Below are 26489 nucleotides of genomic sequence, written 5' to 3'. Positions count from 1 at the left end.
TGAGGAGGTAGGAGTTGGCCTTAAAGAGCCTTGGACTTCTACTTGAGTTCCAGGCAGCAAGGCACCTGTCCACCTACTCCACCTCCACTGCCTGCTGCAGGAGAAGACAGACTACCTCTTCCACACACTGCACCTGACTATAGGCATTAACTCAGAGACAAGAGGGGAGACCTGCTCCAAGGAAAGTGAAGGCCAGCTCTTCTAGGCTTGGCTGCCCAAATATAAGGACCGTGGGTCCTGGGGAAGGCTGAGGGGCTGGAAACTGAATCCAGGCAAGCAGCAGAATCTGTAATGCAAAAGCTGATAGTGGTAGGAAGCAATTCTAATTCAACCCAAAGGCTCTGTGTGGAACTGGAGAATGGATGTCACCCTGGATGACAATCCAAGCAAGCCTGCATACAAACAACTCTCACCTGCCACCTTTTAGAATAAAGAAGATACAATGAAGAGTGAGGGGTTTATGGGTAACCGTGAAAATCTGGAAAGATGCTCAAGAACCTTAAGGGCTCTCTGGCCTCTCAGATAACTACTTCAAAGTATGGTAAGATGTTGAAGAACAGAGGAAACAACAAAAGGAAACAATAACGAAAAAATATGAGAAAATTACAATCAGAATTCATTGAACTGAGTGAAGAGCATGGTAAGGGAATTAAAAAACTTCACAGATGGACTCAGTAGCACACTGACAGAAGACAGAAATAAATCAGTGGGCTTGAGGATAATATGCATGAAACCATAAGTAAGGGAAAGAAAAAAAACTGGTTTTGGGGCCATACCCAGTGACATTCAGGGCTTACTCCTGGCTCTGCACTCAGGAATCACTCCTGGCAGGTTCAGGGACCCCAGTTCAGGGGGACCCATAAGATGCTAGAGATCACAGGTGAGCGATGTGGAAGGCAAATAACCAACCTGATGTTCTATCTCTCTGACTCCTTTCCCAAATTTTTTTTTTAAGCACTGTAGCACTGTCCTACTGTTGTTCATCAATTTGCTTGAGTGGGCACCAGTAACATCTCCATTGAGAGACTTGTTACTGTTTTTGGCATATCGAATATGCCACGAGAAGCTTGCCAGGTTCTGCCGTGAGGGATTTTTATCAGATACTTATGCAATAATTAAAAAGAAATAATGTTCATTTTTTCACTAACAGAGAAGAAAGAGGGAAGAATTATATTATAATTATAGGGCCCGGAGCAATAGTTATAGTGGATAAGGTACTTGCTTTGCACATAGCCGACCCAGGTTCAATTTCTGGCATCTCTTATGGCTCCCTGAGCACCACCAGGAGTGATTCCTGAGAGGAGAGTCAGGAGTAAGTCCTGAACACATCCAGGTGTGATCCCAAAACAAAAACAAACAAAAAAGAAATTGTTAGAACTTTGCAAGATGGAATCATGGATGGAGATGGAATCATGTACCGAGATGCAAAGAGCTCAGAGTTTCAAATACTAAGACACACTGTAATCAAAATGGCAAAGCCAAAGAAAGAATCTGAAAGCAGGAATCATGTCATCAATCCGGCATTAAAAATAACACTAACCACCCCCTTTGAAAGGCAAAGAACCCTGCAGAGTGAAATGCTAAACAAAAATAATAAAAAGGAGTAAAGATAAAATGGGCCTCTTTTACAATATACTCAAGCTTCACTTGTTTTGAATTTAACAGTGGAAAAGACTCAATCTGCAGAGACAAACATATTAACAGGATACAACCAAAAATTAGCAATTGGAACCCAATAATTATATAAAAGGGAGACACAACATACAAGGGAAGTAAATGAAACAAGGTTAAAGACAAATACCATAATTATAGACTCAGAATCTACATAAACAGCAATAAATCTCACCACTTCAATAGTTCACTCAATGCCAGTGGCATGAACTCACTAATTGAAAGGCAGAGTGCCCCAATGGATCAGAAAACTGAACCCAACCTTCTACTGCTTCCAAGAGACATGCCCGAACAGCCATGATAAAAATTCAAAGTGCAAGGCTGAAAAACAATCTTAAAGGCAAACAGAAGCTTACTAAAGTAAATGTATGTATATATATATATATTTTATATATGTATATGTATATATATATGAAAAAAACTTGAAATTTCAAAATTTGAAATGTACATTAAAGGATCAAAGGGTCTATTCATCAAAAGAAGCTTATACATATTAACGTGTGTGCACCAAATGAAGGACCAACAAATTACAAAGAACTGCTTACAGACCTGAGGAAAGATATACAGTAAAATAAAAGTCACTGTCACTGTCACTGTCACTGTCCTCTGTTGTTCATCGATTTGCTTGAGCAGGCCCAGTAACATTGTGAGACTTGTTGTTACTGTGTGTGGCACACTGAATACATCATGGGTAGCTTGCCAGGCTTTTCCGAGCGGGTGAGATACTCTTGGTAGCTTGCCGGGCAATTAACACCCCTATCTCACTGCTCGACAGATCAACAAGACAAATCAGTAAGGAAACTCTAGCCTAAAAGGGAATAGGTTTAAGAGATGTGTGTAGGGCTTTATAAAGTTGGATACACATTCTTCTCCAGTGAACAAAAGATATTTATCAGGATAAACTACACACTGGTTTACAAAACAAATGTCCATAAAATAAAAAAGATAGAAACCATATCAAGTATCCTTTCAGATCACAATACACTAGAGGTGGAAACAAGCCATTAACAGAAAGCTGTGGAACAACTGGAAAATAAACAAGATACTACTGAACACCATTTAGTGAATAGGGAAATTAAAGAAGAAAAAGATTTCTGGAAACGAATGAGAAAGAAGACGCAAGACCAGAACATCAGGAACAGAGAAAAATTGTTCTAAGAGGGAAGTTCATAGCAAGGCAAATATTTTGTTCATTTATTATCTCATTCCTACTTTGGACAAACTGGCAGGCTACCAGATGTAACCTGCCCACACGGCAGAGTCTGGCAAACTCCCCGTGGCGTACCCAATATGCCAAATACCAGTAACAATGATGGGTCTCATTCTCCTAACTCTGAAAGAGCCTTGAATATGGCACTTTTTTAAAAATCTCAGGGCTAGGATGAAGGAGACGTTACTGGGGTCTGCTCGAGGCAATCGACGAATAACAGGATGGTCATGATCGTGGTCGTGATAAAACAAAACAAAACAAAACAAAAAGGCACAAATACATAGCCCAGGTTCACATCTTAAGAAGCTAGAAAAAGGAATAATGAAGAGAATTAGAGCTGAAACCACAATATTGAAACAAAAAATTAGTAATTAAAAAAGATTATTTTTCAAAGCAAAAGCTTCCCAACAGGACACACAAATAAATTTCAGAAGAAAGCCACAAGCTGAGAGATGCCTCCAACCCCTTTGCCAGACTGAGTCCAACCAGGCACCTTGGAGGAGGTTGGGTGAGCCCACTACTTGCCCAAATAGAGCCCAGCAGCTTAAAACCTCCAAAATTCAATCGCCACCATGCTCACAGCTGACCTTCCCAAGCCTGGGATGAGCCCTCCATGCATGATAATGAATCTTCTGAAAAACTTAAGCATGCAGGTTTTGTGACCAGAATCTCTAGGTTCGCACAGAACTGGGAATGGGCACCTCCCGCCATCTCCCTCTTCTTCCTGGGGCCTGTCAGTCATGCCCACAAACCACCTCTGGGCACCAAAGCTCACTAACAGCCATGATCCAGAGACTCACAAATAAATCTTGGAAGAGAGCCACAAGCTGCTGAGATGCCTCTGGACCCCAAAGTCACCATCCAGTTAAAAATTTAACTCCAGCTGTATCACCCTATTTAAAATTTTAGAACTCCGGGACCACAAATGTGGCTGTGCAACATAACATACTCTCCACCACTAATGCACCAAGAGTAGCACACCACATTTGATGGGGTGTAAACAAGAATGGATCATTTTTAGTGGGTTATCCATCACAAGCAATATAAAATAAACTATTCAGGAACTGCCTTTGAGGCAGGCTTGGGTGCTGGTGGGAAAATATGAAATAATGGTGGTGATAAGGTGTAATGGTGTTGGGACTGGTGTTAGAATATTGAATGTAATAAATTATTGTGAACAGCCATAATAATTATAATATTAAGAGTGAACAACTTGTCACAGAAATGAGGGAAGAAAGAGAAATTGAAGGGTTCAAATCGAAAAAGTCAGATTTGGGGCCGGAGCAATAGTATAGTAGGCAGGGGACTTGCCTTGTATGCGGCCAACCCAGATTCGATCCCAAGCACCGCCAGGAATAATTCCTGAGTGCAGAGCCAGGAGTAACCCCAGAGGATCGCTGGGTAACCCCCCCCCCCGCCGCCAGAAAAGAAAAAGTCAAATTATCACATTTTTAAAAAACCAAGATATTATACACAAAAATACTAAAAACTGCACAAAACTTTCTAGAACCAATAAACCTAATACAAAATTAACACCAACACAAAATCAATATGCAAAAATCTGTGGCATTTTTATATGCAAACAATGAGATTAGGAGAAAGAAATACAAATTTTTGTTCTGGGGCCACACCTGGTAGTACTCCTGGCTCTGCACTCAGAAATCACTGCTGACGGGGCATAAGGGGCCATATGTGGTGATGGGAATAGAATCTAAGTTGTCTGTATGCAAGGCAAGTGCCCTGCCCGCTGTTCCAGCCCCCTGTACATTTTCAACTGTAACCCACAAAACCGAGTATGTGGGAATCAACTTACCAAAGCAGGTGAAAAATTGAGAAAAATAAAACTATAGCTCACTGTAAAATTAAATAGAAGACACAAGAAAAGAAAAATGATTTCTTGCTCAGATTGGTTGCATGAATACACTGAAATGACTAAACTACCCAATCACTATGTAGATTCAACGTGATCTCCAACAAAATTGCCATGAAATTCTTTAGGTACATGGAATAAATATCACTAAAATTTATACCGAGGAGCGATAGCACAGCGGTAGGGCGTTTGCCTTGCACGCAGCCAACATGGCTGACCCGAGTTCGATTCCTCTGCCCCTCTCGGAGAGCCCGGCAAGCTACCGAGAGGATCTCGCCCGCACGGCAGAGCCTGGCAAGCTCCCGGTGACGTATTTGATATGCCAAACACAGTAACAACAAAGTCTCCAATGGAGACGTTACTGGGCCCGCTTGAGCAAATCGATGATCAACGGGAGGGCCTTTACTAAGGTACAGAACTTTTACTTTTACATTAAAACTCCTTAAATAACTGAAGCAAACCTATTAAAAATAAGCTGGGAGGCATAGCCTTTGTGGACTTTAAATTATACTATAAAGCTCTAGTAATCCAAACTGTGTGGTGGTAGACTAAAAGAAGACTCTCAGACCAATGAATAGAATGAGACAGAGATGAATCCTTAGATATGGGGAAATTTAATTTGTGACAAAGTATGAAGTGGTACAAGGAAGACTGTTTCAACAAATGGTGCTAAGAAAAAATGGTTAACCACATGCAGAAATATGGAATGTGAACTCCTTTTTCTCACTAAACACAAATGTTAACTCAAGGTCTATCACATTAGATCTGCATCTATAAAATAAGTGAGGGAAATATAAACTATCCAAGATACAGATTTGAGAAATACCTTCAATTGTCTGACACCGTTGGGTAAGAAAATAGAAGCAGAAAGAAACAAATGGGATTATGTCAAAATTAAGTTTTAATTTACTGGGGGGAGAAAAAGTGCTAACTAAAATAAGGTCAGCCTACAAATTGGAAAAAAAATATTCATTCACTGTAAATATAACAAAAGGCTGACATCTCATATATATGTTAAGGCACGCAAACTCAACAACAAAAAACAAGCTCAATTAAAATTTGTGGGGAGATAAATGTTTTTCAAATTATATAAAGATAACCAATAGGCAAAATACAGATGAGAGGTCTGGTCTGGTGGATGTAGTGTCTGGAGCCTTGGCTGTGCTCTGGCTGGCACGGTTTTCAAGAACAAATGTACATGGGACCAGCGGATCCCAGGCTGAACAACACAGTCATTCAGGTTTGTACTGCAAGGACCTGTAGCACTCTAGCACTTTCCTCACATTGTTCATCGATTTGCTTGAGCGGACACCAATAACGTCTCCATTGTGAGACTTGTTGTTACTGTTTTTGGCATATTGAATACGCCACCATTGGAGACTTTGTGGTTACTGTGTTTAGCATATCGAATACATCACGGGTAGCTTGCCAGGCTTTTGCCGTGTGGGCGGATACTCTCAGTAGCTTGCCGGGCTCTCCGAGAGGGATGGAGGAATCAAAGCCAGGTGGGCCGTGTACAAGGCAAATGCCCTACCCGCTGTGCTACAAGTCAGCGGCCCAGTGGGTCAGGTGTCTGGAGCCATAGCTGCTAACATGACCTCGAGTTAATTCCCCCTCCATATTCCAAAAGAACCACAAATTAGCCTTTTAAACAGAACTTGCACTGAGGCAGTCTGATCACCCAACCACATTAGGCCAGTAATTCATTAGCCCCTACCTCAATTAACGTTACACCAAAAACACAAAAGTAACGGTGAGTATCAAAGTCCAAACTGCAGGGGTTACAAAGGTAAAGCAATGCAGAAACCCACCACGCTGAGTGAAGGAAGAAGTTAGTCCAATGACTCAACCAGTAATAATGAGTTATGTAAACTCTCTTATACGGAATTTAGAATGGAGCGGTTAAGGATGCATAATGAGCAAAGAAACAAAGATCCGCACTGCCAATAAAATATAACAGGATATGAGAGCAGAAATGAGGAAAATGAAAACAAAATTACAAACAGAAATGACAGACCTGAAAAACCTGGTAGGTGAAATGAAAAACTAAGTGGAAGGCTACAGCAGCAGAGTAACAGCTGCTGAGAAGAGAATCAGTGAGTTCCAAGATGAGGTACAGAGAATCTCAAGACAAGAGCAGAAGACAGAAAAGAGCCTCAAGTAAAATCAACAGGTCATAAGAGAATAGCTGGATGAATCCAAGAGGAAAAACATAATAATCATTGGGGTACCAGAAGGGCAGGAAAATAACCCAGAGGAAGAAGTAACTGTCAAAGCCATCATTGCTGAGAGGTTCCCAGAGCTGAAGGGGACATGGACACAGATCCAGGAGGCCCAAAGAGTACCAGCAAAAGAAATACAAATAGAAATACTCCAAGACACATTTTAATCAGAAAGATGAGACCATAGATACAGAATACTGAAAACAGCAAGAACAAAGAAGAAAATTACTTACATAAAAGCATTCTTAAGATTTACAGCAACAACAACAACAAAAGATTTACAGCAGACTCATCTGAGGAAACCCTCAGGGCCCGAAGACAGTGGGGAGATATAGTGAAAACACTGAAATGCCTCACCAAGAATACTTTCCCCAGATAGACTCTCATTTGTATATGAAAAAATAACACACAGCTTCACAGACAAACAACAACTCAGGAACTTCATAGCCTCAAAACCATGGCTATGAGCAACTATACAAGCTACTTTAAGAGAAGACAATCCCCTAAGATACACCAAACTTAAGTAACAGAAAGATGGGAGAAAATCAGTAATAGTAATTTTTCTGAATATCAATGGGTTAAATGCACCATTTTAGAGACATAGAGTGGCAGCATGGATCAGAAAAGTGAACCCAACACTGTGCGGCCTTCATGAAACACATCTGGTCAGAGCAAACACAGACTCAAAGTCAATGGTGAAAAACAATACAAGCAAACAACCCCCTGGGCCCATCCAGTCCCTTTTTATGGATCCTGCTTTTGGAGAGCTGGGAAATAAGGGAAACTGAGGCTTAAGTCAAGTAAATATAATGGATGCCCAAGAGTCAATATTATTTGGAGTCAATTAACTCCCATGTTACAAAAGAACAGCATCAACTGTCTTCCTTTGCCTATACAAAAAGGACATTGCTGAACTATGCGAGTGACATAAAGGAAAGAGAAAAGTAATATAGGATATTAGTGCCTGATGCAATTGTGTGTACCTCAAAGGCACTGTTGTGGGAGTAATTCGATAAAACTAAGCTCCCTGCAGGAGGAGCAAGGACAACCCAATGTTATCCAATACAACCCAATAAAAAAATGGAGAGAAGATATGAACAGATACTTTCCCCAAAAAAGAAATACAAATGGCCAAAAGGCAAATAAAAAAATGCTCTACATCGCTAATCATCAGGGAGATGCAAATCAAGAAAACAATCCTACACCATAAGAGACTGGCATATATCAGAAAGCACAAGAACAACCACTGCTGGCGCAGAGGTGGGGGAAAAGGGACTCTCATTCATTGTTGGTGAGAATGCCTACTGGCCCCTGGATACAATATGGGGGATACAATATGGGCATTCCTTTGAAAACTAGAAACTGAGCTTATATATGATCCAGGAATATTACTTCTGGGAATATATCCCAGGGGTGCAATAAAGCAAAACAGAAACAACATCTGCACTTGTATGTTCACTGCAGCACTGTTCACAATAGCCAAAACCTGAAAACAACCTGAGTGCCCAAGAACAGAGAGCTGGTTAAGGAAACTGTGGTACATTGACACAACGGAATACTATCCAGCTGTTAGAAAAGATGAAGTTATGAAATTTCCTTGTAAGTGGATGGATATACAGAGTATCATGCTAAGTGAAATGAGTCAGAAAGAGAGGGGCAGACATAAAATGACTGCATTCATTTATGGAATATAAAATAACATAGTATGAGACTAATATAAGGGCCAAGAGGATTGCTCCATGGATGGAAGCCTGCCTCATAAGCTATGGTAGAAGACAGTTGAGATAGAGAAGGGATCACTAAGTCAATGATGGTAGGAGAATGGCTCGGGATGAGAGATGTGTGCTGAAAATGTGTAGTGGACCAAACATGATGGCCTCTAAGTATCTGCATTGCAAACCATAATGCCCAAAACTAGAGAAAGAAGAAAAAGGAAAGTGTCTGCCATAAAGGCAGGTGGTGGGGTAGCTTTAGGGGTGGTGGGAGGAATATGGGGAACATTGGAATTGGAAAATGTACACAGGTAGAGGGATGGGTTTTTGATCATGTAATGAGTGAAACTCAATCATGAAAGCTCTGTAAATGTATCTCAAGGTGACTCAATAAAAAAATATTAAGAAAACCGATTCAGCCAAAGAGAAGGACAACATGGAGGGCGGGACCCGCAGATCCCGAAGGAAAAAAAAAAAAACAGGTTCCAAAAAGAGCCGAGATCATCGGGAAGCCCCAGATGGGGTAGGTTTCGCATCTCGCCTCCCCCAGATGGAACCCCGGTGACCAGAAGCCTCTACAATCACAGCTCGAGTATGCAGGAACTAGGACTTTTCCTCAAAACCGCGCGGCCGCACAAGCGGCCACGCGACATATCTCTACATACAAAGTGATCCATATATACAAAGTAAACCACCCAACGTTTCTCTCTGAAAATCATAGTTAAGTTTGGAGCACGGCCACAGCCCCAGAAACACAAGGACTTAATGCATAACCCAGCAGCTTGGAGCAGAAAAGTGAATGGGCTATGCGTTAATCCAGGCCATCATGACTGTCCAGAGGGGGAAGGGTGTTGCCCCATTCGCCCTCTCCTCTCTGGAAAGAAAGATGGCGGCCACATGGGAGCCTTGTGGACAGCAGGCATGAGCCGGGGGAGTGGGGGCGACTAAAACCTCATGGGAAGGGGGGCGTTCCGGTCCATCCTTCACACCCTACCGAGGTCACCAGTTGCCCCCCACGAGCGGCTCTCCAGCACGGCCACAGCCCCAGAAGCACAAGGACTTAATGCAGAACCCAGGAGCTTGGAGCAGAAAAGTGAAAGGACTATGCGTTAATCCAGGCCATCAAGTCTGCCAGAGGGGAAAGGGGGTTGCCCCATTCGCCCTCTCTTCTCTGGAAAGAAGGATGGCAGCCGCATGGGAGCCTTGTGGACAGCAGGTATGAACCGGGGGTGTGGGGGCGACTAAAACCTCATGGGAAGGGGGGCGTTCCGGTCCGTCCTTCACGCCCTACCGAGGTCACCAGTTGCCCCCCGCGAGCGGTTCTCCAGCACGGCCACGGCCCCAGAAGCACAAGGACTTAATGCAGAACCCAGCAGCTTGGAGCAGAAAAGTGAATGGACTATGCGTTAATCCAGGCCATCATGGCTGCCCAGAGGGGAAAGGGTGTTGGTCCCTTCCACCCTCCTCCCTCTGGAAAGAAAGATGGCGGCCACATGGGAGCCTTGTGGACAGCAGGTATGAGCCGGGGCTGTGGGGGCAACTAAAACCTCATGGGAAGGGGGGCGTTCCGGTCCGTCCTTCACGCCCTACCGAGGTCACCAGTTGCCCCCCACGAGCGGTTCTCCAGCACGGCCACAGCCCCAGAAGCACAAGGACTTAATGCAGAACCCGGCGGCTTGGAGCAGAAAAGTGAACGGACTATGCGTTAATAGGCCATCAAGTCTGTCGGAGGGGAAAGGGTGTTGCCCCATTCGCCCTCTCTTCTCTGGAAAGAAAGATGGCGGCTGCATGGGAGCCTTGTGGACAGCAGATATGAGCCGGGGGAGTGGGGGCGACTAAAACCTCATGGGAAGGGGGACGTTCCGGTCCGTCCTTCACGTCCTACTGAGGTCACCAGTTGCCCCCCGCGAGCGGCACTCCAGCACGGCCACGGCCCTAGATACACAAGGACTTAATGCAGAACCCGACAGCTTGGAGCAGAAAAGTGAACGGACTATGCGTTGATCCAGGCCATCAGGTCTGTCCGGAGGGGAAAGGGTGTTGCCCCAGTCGCCTTCTCCTCTCTGGAAAGAAAGATGGTGGCCGCATGGGAGCCTTGTGGACAGCAGGTATGAGCCGGGGGTGTGGGGGCGACTAAAACCTCATGGGAAGGGGGGCGTTCTGGTCCAACCTTCACGCCCTACCGAGGTCACCAGTTGCCCCCCTATGAGCGGCTCTCCAGCACGGCCACAGCCCCAGAAGCACAAGGACTTAATGCAGAACCCAGCAGCTTGGAGCAAAAAAGTGAAAGGACTATGCGTTAATCCAGGCCATCATGTCTGCCCAGAGGGGAAAGGGTGTTGGTCCCTTCTGCCCTCCTCCCTCTGGAAAGAAAGATGGCGGCCACATGGGAGCCTTGTGGACAGCAGGTATGAGCCGGGGATGTGGGGGCGACTAAAACCTCATGGGAAGGGGGGCGTTCTGGTCCGTCCTTCACGCCCTACCGAGGTCACCAGTTGCCCCCCGCGAGCGGCTCTCCAGCACGGCCACGGCCCCAGAAGCACAAGGACTTAATGCAGAACCCGGCAGCTAGGAGCAGAAAAGTGAATGGACTATGCGTTAATCCAGGCCATCAGGTCTGTCCAAAGGGGAAAGGGTGTTGCCCCAGTCGCCTTCTCCTCTCTGGAAAGAAAGATGGCGGCCGCATGGGAGCCTTGTGGACAGCAGGTATGAGCCGGGGTAGTGGGGGCGACTAAAACCTCATGGGAAGGGGGGCGTTTCGGTCCGCCCTTCACGCCCTACCGAGGCCACCAGTTGCCCCCCACTAGCGGCTCTCCAGCACGGCCACGTCTCCAGTGCACAGAAACCAATTTCTTAACTATCTGACTTTCAGTAGAAATACTTCCAGGTTCAATAAGTAAAATAGCAGAAATCCAAAACCAACATTTAATTCTTGAACCCAGCTGTAGAAAGCAAATCACTTCACAATACTTTTTCAGCATGTCTGATTTGGGGGGGAGGGTAAACTCTAAATAATAGTGGTGAATCTTTTATTGAAACAGTGAATCTAATCAAAGCAGGTAGAGTGTTAACTAGAATTCATCTGCCTCACAGGGACTGGGGAGGGGTGGGGGGTGGGGTTATATTGCGGTTCTTCATGGTAAAAAATAAGTATTGGTAAAGGGAAATGTGTTTGATATTTGCATGACTGAGACCTAAACCTGAAAGCTTTGTAACCTTTCCCATGGTGATTCAATAAAGAAATAAAAAAAAATAAAATAAAAAAATATTAAAAAAACCAATAGGCATATTTTAAAAGTTATTGGGGATAGTGATAGTACAAATGGTAGAGTGTTTGCCTTGCATGCAGCTAACCTGTATTCAATTCTCAGCACCTCATAAGGTCCCCACCCCCACCCCAGCCAGGAGAGAACTCAGAAGTAAGCCTGTGGGTCATGTAAGCACTGGAGGGTATGGGTTTCCAGCCTTCCAAAACAAAAGTCATTCATATGCACCACTGATTATTAGTGAAATGTAAATCTAGAGTACAACAATGAGGGATCACCTCACACCAATGACTGTGTCCCATTTCAAAAAGTGAGAAAACAACCAGAGAGAGCATGATTGCTGTGAAAAAGGAAACTTACACATTGTTGGTGGGCTGTTTTCTGGTTAAGCCTTTATGGAAACATCTCTGAAATAATAAGAATTGTTTTTTTCAATATCACTTGGTGATTCCACCTGTTGGTTTTTACCCCAAGAATACAAAACTTTCGTCTAACAAGCTGTTCACGCTCCTATATTCACTGCAGTACTAGATCAGGAAACAAGCACTCAGCAACAGATGAGATAATAAAGAAATTGTGGTAAACACACACACACACACACACACACACACACTTAATGGAATGCTACTGAACTATAAGAAAAGATGAAACTGAGGCATATCATGCTGAGTGAAGTGAGAGGGGAAAGGAAAAAGTATTTCTTATATGTAATAAAAAACACAGAAACAGACAAAACAGTAACTGATAAAAGTCCTTAGGCTCTTCGTATAGAATTGAGTCTGCTAAAGGTGAGGCTGTGGATAAGATGGGACCTACTGTTAGTAGTGGAGTGATGTTGACACACTGCTGACAGCTATAACATTAAGAGACTAATGTTTAAACACTTGTCTAAACACGATCGTAAGTCATGGTGTCTAAATTATTTTGGTTTTGTTTTGAGGCTACACTCTACATGCTCAGCGCTTACTCCTGGCTCTGCACTCAGGGATCTCTCCTAGCTTGGAGAACCAAATGAGGTTGAGGGATATCAAACCCAAGTCAGCCACATTCAAGGCAAGAACCTTATCAGTACTCCTTCGCCAGTTCTTGGTGTCTAAATTTTTTAAAAGAATATTTGAAAGAAATTATTAGGAAAGGAAATTTTTTGGGGGTAATTTTATTTTAAGAGGTTGACCCGTTTACTGTTCTCAATTCAAGGACATCTAAAGCGATTATATCCAAATTATATCCAAATATATACCCTCCCCACCACCAAACTTCTGCCAGCTTAATTTACTACAGATCAACTCTTGTTATAGAAAACCCAACACATTCATGTCCGAAATAAATGCCTGTTTGGATCAAAATTGATTTTGTATTTGCTTTCGATCCTGAAGAGGGACCACTTTAGTAGTTTTAATTGGTAGGATTACATTCAATCTCTACTGTCTGACATTGCTGAGAAAAAAGCTACATCTACAATACACATATATTTAAGCCTATATTTTTGTATAGAAAATTAAGATAAATAACATCTAAGATTTATATCTAAAATGTATCTGAAAACAAAAAAAATTTTGAAAAAGGACTTATGATGCAAAAATCTATTCATTGCCTCTGATTTTACTAAAAACTAAAAAGTTTAAAATTTTATTTAAATTACATGGAAGTTATGTACAATGTACAAATTATGTTTAGGTATAACTACATTAAAATAACTGATTTGCAGTCATTCAATATGCATCTTGCAAACATTACATATTTTCCAGTAAATAAAGTGTAACCAATTTCATGGATATTACTTGTGGTTAGAAGACAAGATCACTATAAAAGTAAATTTACAGAATACTTTTTCTTTAGTTTCTTTCTGAATGAATATGTAACAAGTCTAAATTAAAAGTAGATAAAGCACTGACTGGCCTAAATGTCATTTTTGTGTTAACTTTGGCTGCTCACAGGCCAAACAGGAGACTGTTTATTTCAATGTCATTTATGACACCTAAAAACTTGTGCAATGTCTATAACTGTGATTGATGCCACATTTCAGTGATTGTAGTGAAAAAAAAAATCAACAATAAAACAAGCCTGGGCCATCCAGTTTTACTGTTACTATTTAAAAACTCATTTTCAAATGAAGGCAAACATTCCATGTATAGAGAGAATCTCTCCATCTGCTTTTTATATTAGAATTCTATCAATCAGTTGAAAGATAAATGTATACTTCTTCCTATTGCAATTAAAAAAGTACCAATAACTAAAAGTGGAAAAGCCATATATATGCAAAAATAAAGGTTGAATAGGAGAAATAAGAATGAAATGGTAAGACAAACATTAGAAACTGCTTTTAAATTTTAAAATAACTTTATCAGGTGATAGAAAATTCAAAATAGGATTCTTTACATCGGTAACAATGAGTTCAAATCAGGGAAGTCAACAGTGACATCTTAAATTGTCACTACTGTCAATCCAGACATTATATAAAGCACTGTAGCACTGTCCTCCCATTATTCATCTATTTGCTTGAGCGGGCACCAGTAACATCTCCATTGTGAGAGTTGTTGCTGTTTCTGGCATATCAAATATGCCACGGGCAGCTTGCCAGGCTCTGCTGTGCATGCGGGATACTCTCGGTAGCTTGCTGGGCTCTTCTCTAAGAGGGATGGAGAAATCGAACCTAGGTTGGCAGCGTGCAAGGCAAATGTCCTACCTGCTAAGCTACTGCTCCAGCCCATTTTTCTTTATATAAAGCAAATCGGCAGTGCCTGGCAAGCTCTTCGTGACATATTTGATATGCCAAAAAAAAAAGTAACAATAATAGGGTCTCATTCCCCTAACCCTGAAAGAGCCTCCAATACCGCTGGGAAAGATGAGTAAGAAGAGGTTGCTAAAATCTCAGGGCAGGGATGAATGGAGACATTACTGGCACCCGCTCAAGTAACTCAATAAACAACGGGACTACAGTGATACAGTGATAAAGCAAATAAAAAGAAATATGTCAGAGAATGAGGAAGCTCAAAGACATAACATATAACAAACATACAACACCATCCTAGTTTTTGGCTATAATATTTCAGATGTTTAGAATCAAAAACTCCTCTGATAATGGCCAAACTTAAAAAGTAATTACATTATCTGACCAAGTGGATTAAAAAAAATACTTCAACAACCAACCATGTCTCTGGCCTATTACTCACTAATACTTTATGATATTTATTACATATAAAATATGATAATTTAAATACTTTAAAATTATGTAGTATAATTATAATTTTTATAATTATGTTGGAACGGCAGCACAGTGGTAGGTGTTTGTCTTGCGCGCAGCTGGCCCGGCCGAGCCGGGTTCAATTCCTCCTCCCCTCTCCGGGAGCCCACAAGCTACTGAGAGTATCTCGCCTGCACAGCAAACCTGGCAAGCTACCCGTGATGTATGCAATATGCAAACATAGTAACAAGTCTCAGATGGAGATTTTACTGGGCACGCTCAAGCAAATCGATGAATAATGGGAGAACTGTGACTGTGATAATTAAATGCTTTATAATTATATAAATACTATATAACTGCACTAAGATAACAATTGTCTAAGAGAATTATGATAAAAAGCCTAGCCCAACTGGTCAATTTAATAGGATTAGCAGAAAGCTATTCCGTCCTCCAATAAAGTTTGTTTAAAATTACATTTATAACAGTAGTTCAGAATGCAACTTTCTCTAGTAAACTGATCAGGCTCAGTTAGACAAACAGCAGAAACTCGGGAATTTTTTTCACAAAGAATTAGTAAATTGAAAACTTCTGACATTTCTAAAAGAATTTGTAGAACTTCTCCGATGCATTATAAAAGTCTTAAACATACTTTAAAACTCTAGAATACTTTATCTTAACAAACTGGGCTTTAGAGAATGTAAACTTGACATCAGTGCAATAAACCAATCGGCAGACACTGCCTTGCATGAAGCTGACCCAGATTCAAACCCAATCAGCCCCAGCCAAGGAATGCTACTGACCACAGAGCAAGAACTAAATCCTGAGCACCACTGGGTATGGCCTCAAACCAAAAACAGTGACAATAAGTAAAATAAGGAATTTAAACTTAAAGGTATATCTCCCACTATTTGTTAACAGGGTAAAGAAAAGTTATATACTGGAAAATCATTGTGAGAAAAAAAGATAATGAATTACAAAGGTAAGATTTTATGTTTTAAATATTGTTTTGCTTTCTTCTCTGAAGCAAAAAAAAATTATTTGATATTCAGGAAACAGAATTTTCAGTTAGCTTGTAATCAAAGTAACTAAACTTTGTTAACAGAACTTTACATATATAAACAACATCTCAACATTCAACATCTAGGATACGTTCTTTCTGGAATAACGTAAAACACAAGTAGTTCAGACCAACATGCCTTTTAGATTTTATCAGGATTATTTCTTATCAATTTCTATTTGTCTGATTTCTTTTCAGTATAAGTAAATTTATCTCACCGAGTTTCCTAGGAAAAATGAAAGAAATATAGAATATGTTCAAAAATCACTAAGACTGTTAGATATTAAGTCTTGAAGATATCAGAGAAAATTAACTATCCATAAATGTGATATATATGTATATACATATACTCATTATTATATTTTATGTCAGTCAGGTGAAGAAGTCATAATGTATGAATGTTAATTTTAGAAGGAAATTATTTCCTGATATTATTATTTTCCTTGCTTTTGTCTGGCAATTTTTTTAAGCAAGTAACTTTAGTCTTTTCTATACTGCTTGCCATCATTTAAAATTTTCTTGAGAATTCCCTTTTTCTCTAGCACAGGCATTTAAACAAAAAAAATTAAACTAAATGACAGCATTTTCCAATGTAGAGATACTGATCAATGGTAGCAATTCATAACATTTTAATAATACAAATATGTCTGCTACATTGCTCAACAAGTTATCGTTTTTACTGTGCTTTGCTTCAAATTATTATTGGGCTTTGCTTTAGACTGCTGACTTCTATTCAAACTGTAATCAACTTTCAAATAGACATACAGATTTATCAAGTTTGTTGATCACCTAAGGTTAACATTAAGCCTAGATTCAGCACCATTACCATAAACATTTTTCAATGTCACTTTCTACTAAAGCCATGTTAGTGAGTCAATTATACCAATTTATATCCTGGAGCAGAAGTTTACAATGCCTAAATCTCAATAAAAAGAATATACTGGAGACATTTCTTATTACAAGTACTGATTCTATTAATAAAATAATTTTAGACAAAAATGGAACATTTGAATTCAATAAATATTTTCTAGAACTCAACTATATTAAAAATATTTTATTTTAGAACAGCCAGATGTGTTAACAAAATTTCGTTATTCACTGCAATACTTTGGCTAGACAAAAAAAATACCCAAGAAATTCATGAGAAAAATAAATAGTAAGTCTGAATTCCTTGTTTGTAGAATAAAATTTTTTAAAAGTTGAAACTTGAAAAAAATGTTTAGTGAAGGAATCTAGCACATTTTTGCAAATGAATTATCAAATCATTAATGAAGACCATAGAAACTAAAGAGCACTTTCTTGTCCTGTGAAAAACAGGTAAGATTTTAAAAAACTGGATAAATATGAAGTAATTTTTACTAAAACATTAAGTACTTTTGTTCTGCTTAATTATAATCTTTACAATATTATTGATAAAGGATTTTTGGGGCAGTCATCATGAACTTTTTTCATTTATTATTTGTTTGGGGGTTCTGGGACATACCCAAAGGGTGCTCAGGGCTTGCTCATGGCTCAGAGCTCAGGACTCACCTGCTGGTGCTCGTGGGAGCATATTTAGTGCAGGGGATTAAACCCAGGTCAGCTGTTTGTAAGGCAAGCACCATCCCCACTGTACTATCTCTATCTCCAGCCCCTAGATATATTCCATTTAAAATGAAGTGTAAGCCCATCCAACAAGGGGTTGATATCAAGGATATACAAAGTACTGGTTGATCCACAAGAAGAAAACATCCAACCCCATCAAAAAATGGGGCGACAAAATGACAGAAACTTTCTCAAAGAAGAAATCCGAATGGCTAAAAGACACATGAGAAAATGCTCTATATCATTAATCATCAGGGAGATGCAGATCAAAACAACAATGAGATATCATTTCACACCACAGAGACTGGTCCACATCCGAAAGAAGAAAAGCAACCAGTGTTGCCGCAGATGTGGCAAGAAAGGGACTCTCCTTCACTGCTGGTGGGAACGCAGACTGCTTCAGCCTGTTTGGAAAACAGTATGGACAATTCTCAAAAAATTAGAAACTGAGCTCCCGTTTAACCCAGCAATACCACTCCTGGGAATATATGCCAGAGAGGCAAAAAAAGTATAGCCAAAGTGACATCTGCACCTGTTTGTTCATTGCAGCACTGTTTACAATAGCTAGAATCTGGAAAAATCCTGAGTGTCTGAGAAGAGATGACCGGTTAAAGAAACTTTGGTACATCTACACAATGGAGTACTATGTAGCTGTTAGAAAAGATAAAGTCATGAAATTTACATACAAGTAGTGCTACATGGAAAGTATCATGCTAAACAAAATGAGTCAGAGAAGTACAGACATAGGAAGATTTCATTCATCTAGGGAACATAAAGTAACAAAATAGGAGACTAACACCCAAGAATAGCCGAGGTAAGTACCAGGAGGTTTACTCCATGGCTTGGAGGCCAGCCGCACACGCTAGGGGAAAAGGCAGCTCAGTTAGAGAAGGGAACACCAAATAAAGGGTGTTACGACGATCCTCCCAGGATGGAAGATGCATTCTGAAAGCAGACTATAGACCAAACATGAATGCCACTCAATGCCTCTTTTGCAAACCACAGCACCCAAAAGGAGAGAACAAAAGTGAATGCCCTGCCACAGAGGCAGAGTGGGATGGGGAAGATGGGGCGTTGGAGGGATACTGGGATCAGTAGTGGTGGAGAATGGGCACTGGTGGAGGGATGGGTATTCGATAATTGTGTAACTGAAACCCAAGCACAATAATTTGTAAGTCTACAACTGTACCTCGTGGTGTTTCACTAATAAAAATTTTTTAAAAAAATGAAGTGTATGCAAGGAGAAACTAAAAATATTATATAATTTTCAGTCTATAAGTATGTATAGTCTTGAACTGAACAAATACCTTGATATCTCTTAAATCTTGAGTCTTCTACAACTCCATCAAATGGTACAAAAATACCTTTGCTAAGCGTTTTTATAACATACCCTACTAATATACATTTAGAAAGCCTATTTTATTCTAATGGATTTTAAAATTGAACATTGGACTAAAAAGACTGAGGTGCTTGTCTAGCATGTGGCAGCAGCAGCAACCCTAGTTCAAATCCCAGTACCATATATGGTTCCCCAATCATCGTCAGGTGTGAACCCTAAGCACAAAGCCAAAAGTAGCTCTGGACAAAAATAAATTATTTTGGGCCAGAGAGACAGTACAAGAAGTTAAGTTGCTTGCCTTGCATGTAGCTTGTCAGCTTCATGGTCAAATCACCAGCACAATGTGGTCAGTGGTCACTCCTAAGTACCACTGGCCCCAGCCCTCCAACCCTCCTGCCCTTACACACACACACACACACACACACACACACACACACACACACACAAATTGAACACGTTCAGAGTAATCCACCATATCAAGAAACAAAACATAATTGAATTTCTGCGTGGTGTCAACCCACTTTAAGAATTTAGATACCATTTAAAAATGTTAATGTCAGAATAATTAAGATACTGGGTTTTTGTAAACATTTTATATTTTAAAAAATCTAGAAAATGAAAAAAGAACTATAGACAGATAAAGTTATTGATTCTAGGGGTAGAATTTTTCTATTGGTATAACATGCATCAGTTCAACTTTTCTACTCAAAGATTAAGTATTTTGTTTTTTTTTTTCCTTTTTGGGTCACACCTGGCAATGTTCAGGTGTCACTCCTGGCTCTGCACTTAGGAATCATCCCTGGCAGTGCTCAGGGGACCATATGGGATGCTGGGAATTGAACCTGGGTCAGCTGGGTGCAAGGCAACTACTCTACCCATTGTGTTATCACTCCAGCCCTCAAAGACTAAGTCTCATACAGTGAATTTCAATGGTAAAAACACATTAACAGGAACATGATTTATTAGTGATAGTAATAATGTATCTTCTATGTTTTAGAAGTTTAATTTTTTTCTCCATGACTCATCTAAATTGCACAAGATTAATACCAAATCATCAACGTAGTGAAGGAGACCGAATATTTAAGATGGAATAGTTGCATTTAAACAAATCTAAAAGACAAAAAACAAATCTAAAAGACAAAAAGGTAATAAAATTCTATGTAAATGGTGCATAATAATTACACAAAACAAACACAAAAGAATATAATTTAAGTTAAATAGCATTACAGGGAATGCTGAGACAAAGAACCACTTCACAAATTACGATTCCTAGGAAAGAGAAATATAAATGAAAAAGGAAAGAATTTTCTGTACTCTGGCATTTGTTTCTTTAAGACACTAATATGTTAATTCTATTAATCTGAGTCCTATGATAGATCTGAGTCCTATGATAGAGACTCAATCATAATTTCCTTTGAATCAGAAGTAGGCTTTTTGAGTCCTTTTGGCCATTCATCATGCTTTTTGTACAACCTAGATAGGTTTTGATGTGTTTACATAATTTTTTAATAACTGATTTCTAATTTTTATATCCAAAGATGCTACAATGTCATAACTTACTGTCTTTAACTTTCTAAAATATAGTGATATAAATATAAAATATAGTGATATAAAATATAAGTGAAACTGTTGTTTCACTTTCTTACATTTTAATAAACTTAAGTGAAGATAAAGACAAAAGCAAAATGATTTCCTACTTCAATTAAGATACCAATATATAGTGATCATATTTGAACTCTTACAAAAGAGATCAATTCATTTGCAGTTTACCTAGATTTTATCCTGTGTTTCTCCTGTTGATGATTAGGATATTTTCTCCTCTAAAATAATCCCAGGATTAGGACGTTTTGTCTTCTAAAATAATCCCATCAGAGGTCAAGAAGAGTTGAAAGATCCTAAGAAGAGTATCCTAGGCTGGGAGAAGCAGCTTGAGGTGGAACACATAACTCTTACACGTGTGAAGCTGTGTGAAAGCTCAGGCACTTGTCACTATCCCACTGCAGTTACCCACAGTAGGTTTGGCCCCTCTCAATATAGCTACAAAAAAATATTCTGATAACTATAACCACTTCATTATAGATAATACTGATGGCCTTTGGCCTGAGGACATAGCGTAACGAACTTGTATCAGGCTACAAGGCAAATGTTACTGTCAGAGAGTTCAGCAGGTAGTAACATACATGTAGCCAACCAGGGTTCAAGACCCAGCACCTCATGTGGTCCCTTAAGCCCCACCAGGAGTGATCCCTGAGTACAGAGCCTGGAGTAAACCCTGAGACAGCAGGGTGTGACTGAAAAAAAAAAAGGTGGATATTAAATAACGATTTTAAAAAGCATATTAAAAACCTAAATGTTCAGCATCTCTCCAACCCCAAATAATACGATTGTAACTGGTCAAATAACCAAAAATAATCGACGAGTAGCGAGCAATGGCTGTGTCATTTCTACAGTTCTTGAATTTGGCCCGGTCCCCAACACTGGCTGATTTGCTGTCACTAATACAAAAGTAACCTAAGGAGTCACTGCTCTCTTCTCTTCTCTCTCTGGGTGTCTCTCTCTCCTCTCCCTCCCTCCCTCCCTTGCTTCCTCCTCCCCTCCTTCTCTTTATCACTGAGAATACATCTTTGGGCCCACAACTACCAAAACATCACTGACAACTATGCTTAAAGGCTCATGTCCTTTAACGAGTGCACGTGCGGGCGCACGCACACGCACACACTACATATATATATATACACATATATATAATATACTATGCATATTAGCGGTCAGAGAGATAGTACAGTGGGTAAGGCTCTTGCCCTGCATATGACCAACCTGAGGTCAAACCCGAACACCCCAGAAGTCCCTTCAATACTGCCAGGAGTGATCCCTGGGCAGAGTCAGAAGTAAGCCATGAGGACTCCTAGGTGTGGCCCCAAAACAAACAACCCCCCAAAAACTACATAGCCAAACAAGAAAACCCCAAAAATTCAAAGCTCTGTCAAAGACTATCACTAAAATTATCATTATGAAAGAAACCAAACTTGAGTTACACTAAAGGAATCAACCGGAACGTAAGGTTTGGTCCATGTAGTAATTAATACACTAAATATGTGGGTATTATCTAAGAGTATAGAAAAGTCTTCACATCACTGGTTTTATGTTCAATAATTAACAATATAGGTTATTAAAAAATTGCATGTCATTTGTTGTAAAGTTCTAAGAATGTTTTACAGAGAAAAGACACTTCTGTTTACAAGTATTTGTTAAATTTCTAAAAACGTTAGTCCTTTACTTTTTTAAAGTTCAAATTATATTGAAGAATTTTTAAACCCTACAAATAAATATACTATGCACACAGAATTATTTCATTTATACAATGTTTACATTTTAAAGCTACTTTCTAATATTAATATAAGAAAACAGACATAAATCTGTTTTAATATTTATTTTTAAATGTTCTTACCAAGAAATATTAAATTATACCATTAGTTTTTATTTTTGATATTAACATGGGAACTCTTCAAAAATGAGTCTCATTTAGCAAATTAGACTACTTTTTATTTTTGATACATTGAAATTCTATGTTGGTTACTTTTATATTCCACTTATAGATTTTTTTGCTCATAATTTTCTAAAATTTTTACTTTGCACTAGAAATGATGATTTTTAAAAATTCCCCCAGAGATAAAGCAAGTTTTCAATTTTGTTTACCATTCTCATTGCTATAGTTCATCAGCATGCCACAAAAGACAGTCAAGAGCTTCTCATTGGCGGGATCTGTCCTACTGCACAGTGACCTTAAATGGTCAATTACAATCTGTGCACCACCTGCTTGGTCAACTGCACTTCTGCCCTCATCTGTAAAACAAAGAGTCAAATTAAAAAGAAAAGAAAAAAGAAATGTACCTTACAATTCCAAATACAAATACAACAGTGTTATTCCATAGCTAGTGATTAAGTAGAAAATAAAACTAGACAGGGCACTAAATATTTCCTTTTGGATAAAATCAAACAAACAAAACAAATAACCATGGAAATGGGAGTGGGATGGGGATAAGAAACAATTTTTGAAAGATTATTTAAAAAGATTATTCTCATTGGCATCATCTAGGACCTTAAAGAATTTCTCTGCTACAGGAATTTATATCAATGATGAAATTTTTCCTTCATCCTTTCACAAAAGACAATTTTATATATATAAGAGACAGAAGATATTTTCTTGGGATTTCTTTGCTCAGTTTGGGAACCACTAAGTATACAATTTCTCAGTGATTTTGAAGCCAATATATTAACAGAAACCTATTTGGCATGGTATAAATTTAGATCACAAGTATGTAATTTTTAAGTAGCATTAGGATTAAGGTATATTTACAGCATTTTCTAAAGGCCACAATGTTTCCTTTTCAAGTTTATGCTTCAGTTTTATACACATACACACATGCACATATATCTTATGTTACATAAAATAAATGTCATTAACTCTCAGAACATCTAAGTAGCTTTATTATACTTTCTAACCTTGAACATGGGCAAGAAATAAAATACTTTTCTAAAATTAAAGTTCTTATGATCTTTATAAAAAATATACTCTAGGAAAGCATTGTTCAGCAGACATGAAAGACACAAATTTAGTTTGAGTTTACTTGTCGGGCCGGAGAGAGTACAATGGGTAAGGTGCTTGCCTTGCATGCAGTAAATTCTGGTTCAATCCCAGGAACTACGTCTGGTTCCCTATACAGTCAAAGTAAACCCTGAGCACTGCTGGATGGAGCCGCAAAACCAATAACACAAATTTACTATGACCCACATTAAAACTAAAATAGGTAAACTGATCTGATTACAACATTCTAACTAATATAACTAAAATGTATCAAGTCCAGCATGCAATCAATACTAAAATTACTGTAAAATGGTACACTCTTTTTTTTTGTAGCAAATCTTAAAAAGTCAGAGTATAGTTTGCACTTACATGTCAGACCCTGCCCAATACCAGATCTGGTACTGGCTGCCATACTGGAAGTATAATTACAGAAGCATGACAAAAGGATCAATAGGACAAACAGCTGACCTAGGAATTATACCTAAGAAACTAGCAAATGAACTATTTTCATTTTTCTAATGAAATACTACAAGAAGTATAATCTTTTAATCAATATAGGATTACATTAGATAATAAAATAGTATGAATTATGCAAAATCTATATAACAGGGCCTGATAAAAATGAGCTTCAGAACTTTGAAAATGCAAAGAAATTCCAACTTAAATGAAAACCAAATAGAATCTTCCACTTATTCCTAAGCCATGTTCAACCTGTTTTATTATAACAATAAGCCAAAGCAGAAAAGAATACTATGTTAATCAGTGATTAGAGAAAATTCACATATGGCTACTTTAGTTGAGAACCACGAATGCTGATTATAGCTGTGGTACAAACCTAATTCTGAAAGCTTTATTTTCCAGTAACAAAAAAAAAAAACTGTAAATGTAAACTGTAAATTGTTCGGTAATTACATGTGCACAATATGAAAGAAAACTGAACATTAGGAATACAAACCTAAAGGCATATAAATAATTTTATTCTACTTACTGAATAAATGTGGGTTTTCAAAAATTTTATTATGCAAGATTAGAATTTAGCAATTTCACCGCTTCTCACCCTTTTGGCTAAAATCAAGTGTCAGATTTAGCAACCTTAAATTAATTATGTGTACCAGGAAACAAAGTCTTAGAAATAATATGGAGTACACTTACAATATAAAATTTACTGCAAACGAATTCCCAGCAAAAACTTAAGATGGCCTCTATTCAACGCTGTTATAAAATACCCACTAATTCAACAACCCAATTTGTTCGACAAATTTATTTATATAAATAAATAATGAAGGAGAAGTGAAAGGCATGGAGGTATGCTAAAATCTTTATTTTTACAATATTATATACTTCAGACAGTCATAACAGCAGAAGAATCATAGATTCCCTTTTCACTCATAGTAATTTAATAATTTGATGTTAGAATTACTACTGGACCTGTCAGTAGCTAGACAATTACACCCTCCAACTGCCGTGTAACCCCAACAATGGCCAGGATCCAGAGATTATCACAACAAGCTCCCGGGAGCGCGCGAGGCATTCGCGGCCGTGCGACTATTTATTTACTTTTCTCTAAGTTTTCAGGGTACCTTAAATATCCTTAAATATCCAACCCGCACGGCAGAGCCTGGCAAGCTATCCGTAGTCTATGCCAAATAGACCAAATTGATATGCCAAATCCAGTAATAAATGGATCTCATTTCCCTAACCCTGAATATGCAGAGTCGAGAAGGATATGGAAGGAGAGGCTGATAAAACACCAAGGCAGACATAGACTGCCAAAACGCAGAAAAACAAAAATGATTGTCTGTACTTTTAATGCTCGTATGCTGGCATCTGCTGCATCCATTGAAGACCTTATGGTACAAGCACGAAAGATCAAGTACAACATCATTGGTCTGACCGAAACGAGAAGACATCAATCCCATCATGCTGTTTTCGACACTGGAGAAGAACTGTTCCTTGGAACATGTGATAAAAGAGGCGTCGGTGGTGTCGGTATCCTTGTCAACACAAACTTAGTCACGAGCATTGATTCATTTGAATGCCTAACAACCCGAATCGGACGATTACACTTGAATAAATGTGGCTCACTACCGGCAGTTTCTATCTTTGTTGTCTATGCACCAACATCCAGTTATGGTGAAAGAGAAACTGAGAAATTCTACATGGAGCTGGAGAAGTTCTATAAAGAAGATCACACCTTCTACAAGATCATTGTCGGTGATGTTAATGCCAAGATAGGACCAAGAAGATCAGTCGATGAACTCCACAAAGGAACCCATGGCCTGGAATGGAACAAACAGGGTGACAGACTGTCTGAGTTCATCATGTCAACCAAAACCTTCCATGGTAACTCACAATTCCAAAAGGCTGAATCTAAATGTTGGACATGGGAGTCTCCCGATGGACGGTTCCACAATGAAATAGACCACATCATATTCAATCGGCGGTTTTGCCTAACCGATGTTGCTGTTGTCCCAAAATTCCAAACGGGATCAGACCACCATCTTCATCGTGCAAAATTCTACCTCACAGAACGAGGAGAAAAGAATGCAAGGTTTAAGAAGAGGACTCCCAGAACAACCACCAACTGGGAGCTCTTTGGCTCTATTGCGGCAACATGGGAAGATGCCGTCATTGACAACATTGATGAGGAATACGATCGAATGATTCAACACCTCCATGATTGTGCAAGGAATGCCAAGAGAGAGATAACCACAAAAAACCGTCTTTCTTCGAACACTCTTGAACTTATTCGCCAACGTGGCTTGGCACGTGCCTCAGGCAACCATAAG

The 26489-nt window shown here is 39.3% G+C and overlaps 1 protein-coding gene across 3 annotated transcripts in view; it reads right to left on the bottom strand.

Annotated features, from left to right (window-relative positions):
* Nucleotides 1–26489, bottom strand: part of RAP1GDS1 (Rap1 GTPase-GDP dissociation stimulator 1) — a 247978-nt gene that overhangs the window by 75563 nt on the left and 145926 nt on the right. For 2 of the 3 annotated variants that reach the window (XM_056132662.1, XM_056132663.1), the window contains exon 5: nt 22812–22958. The exons of the other annotated variant lie outside the window; for it this stretch is intronic. In XM_056132662.1, coding sequence (XP_055988637.1) covers nt 22812–22958 — 147 coding nt within the window. The remainder of the gene's footprint in view (nt 1–22811; nt 22959–26489) is intronic. 3 annotated transcript variants of the gene reach the window in all.

Source organism: Sorex fumeus, unplaced genomic scaffold (genome assembly GCF_029834395.1).
Source record: "Sorex fumeus unplaced genomic scaffold, SorFum_2.1 ptg000095l, whole genome shotgun sequence".
Taxonomy (NCBI): Eukaryota; Metazoa; Chordata; class Mammalia; order Eulipotyphla; family Soricidae; genus Sorex; species Sorex fumeus.
Note: the sequence above shows the minus strand (reverse complement) of the source record. Positions and strands in the feature narration are given on the sequence as shown.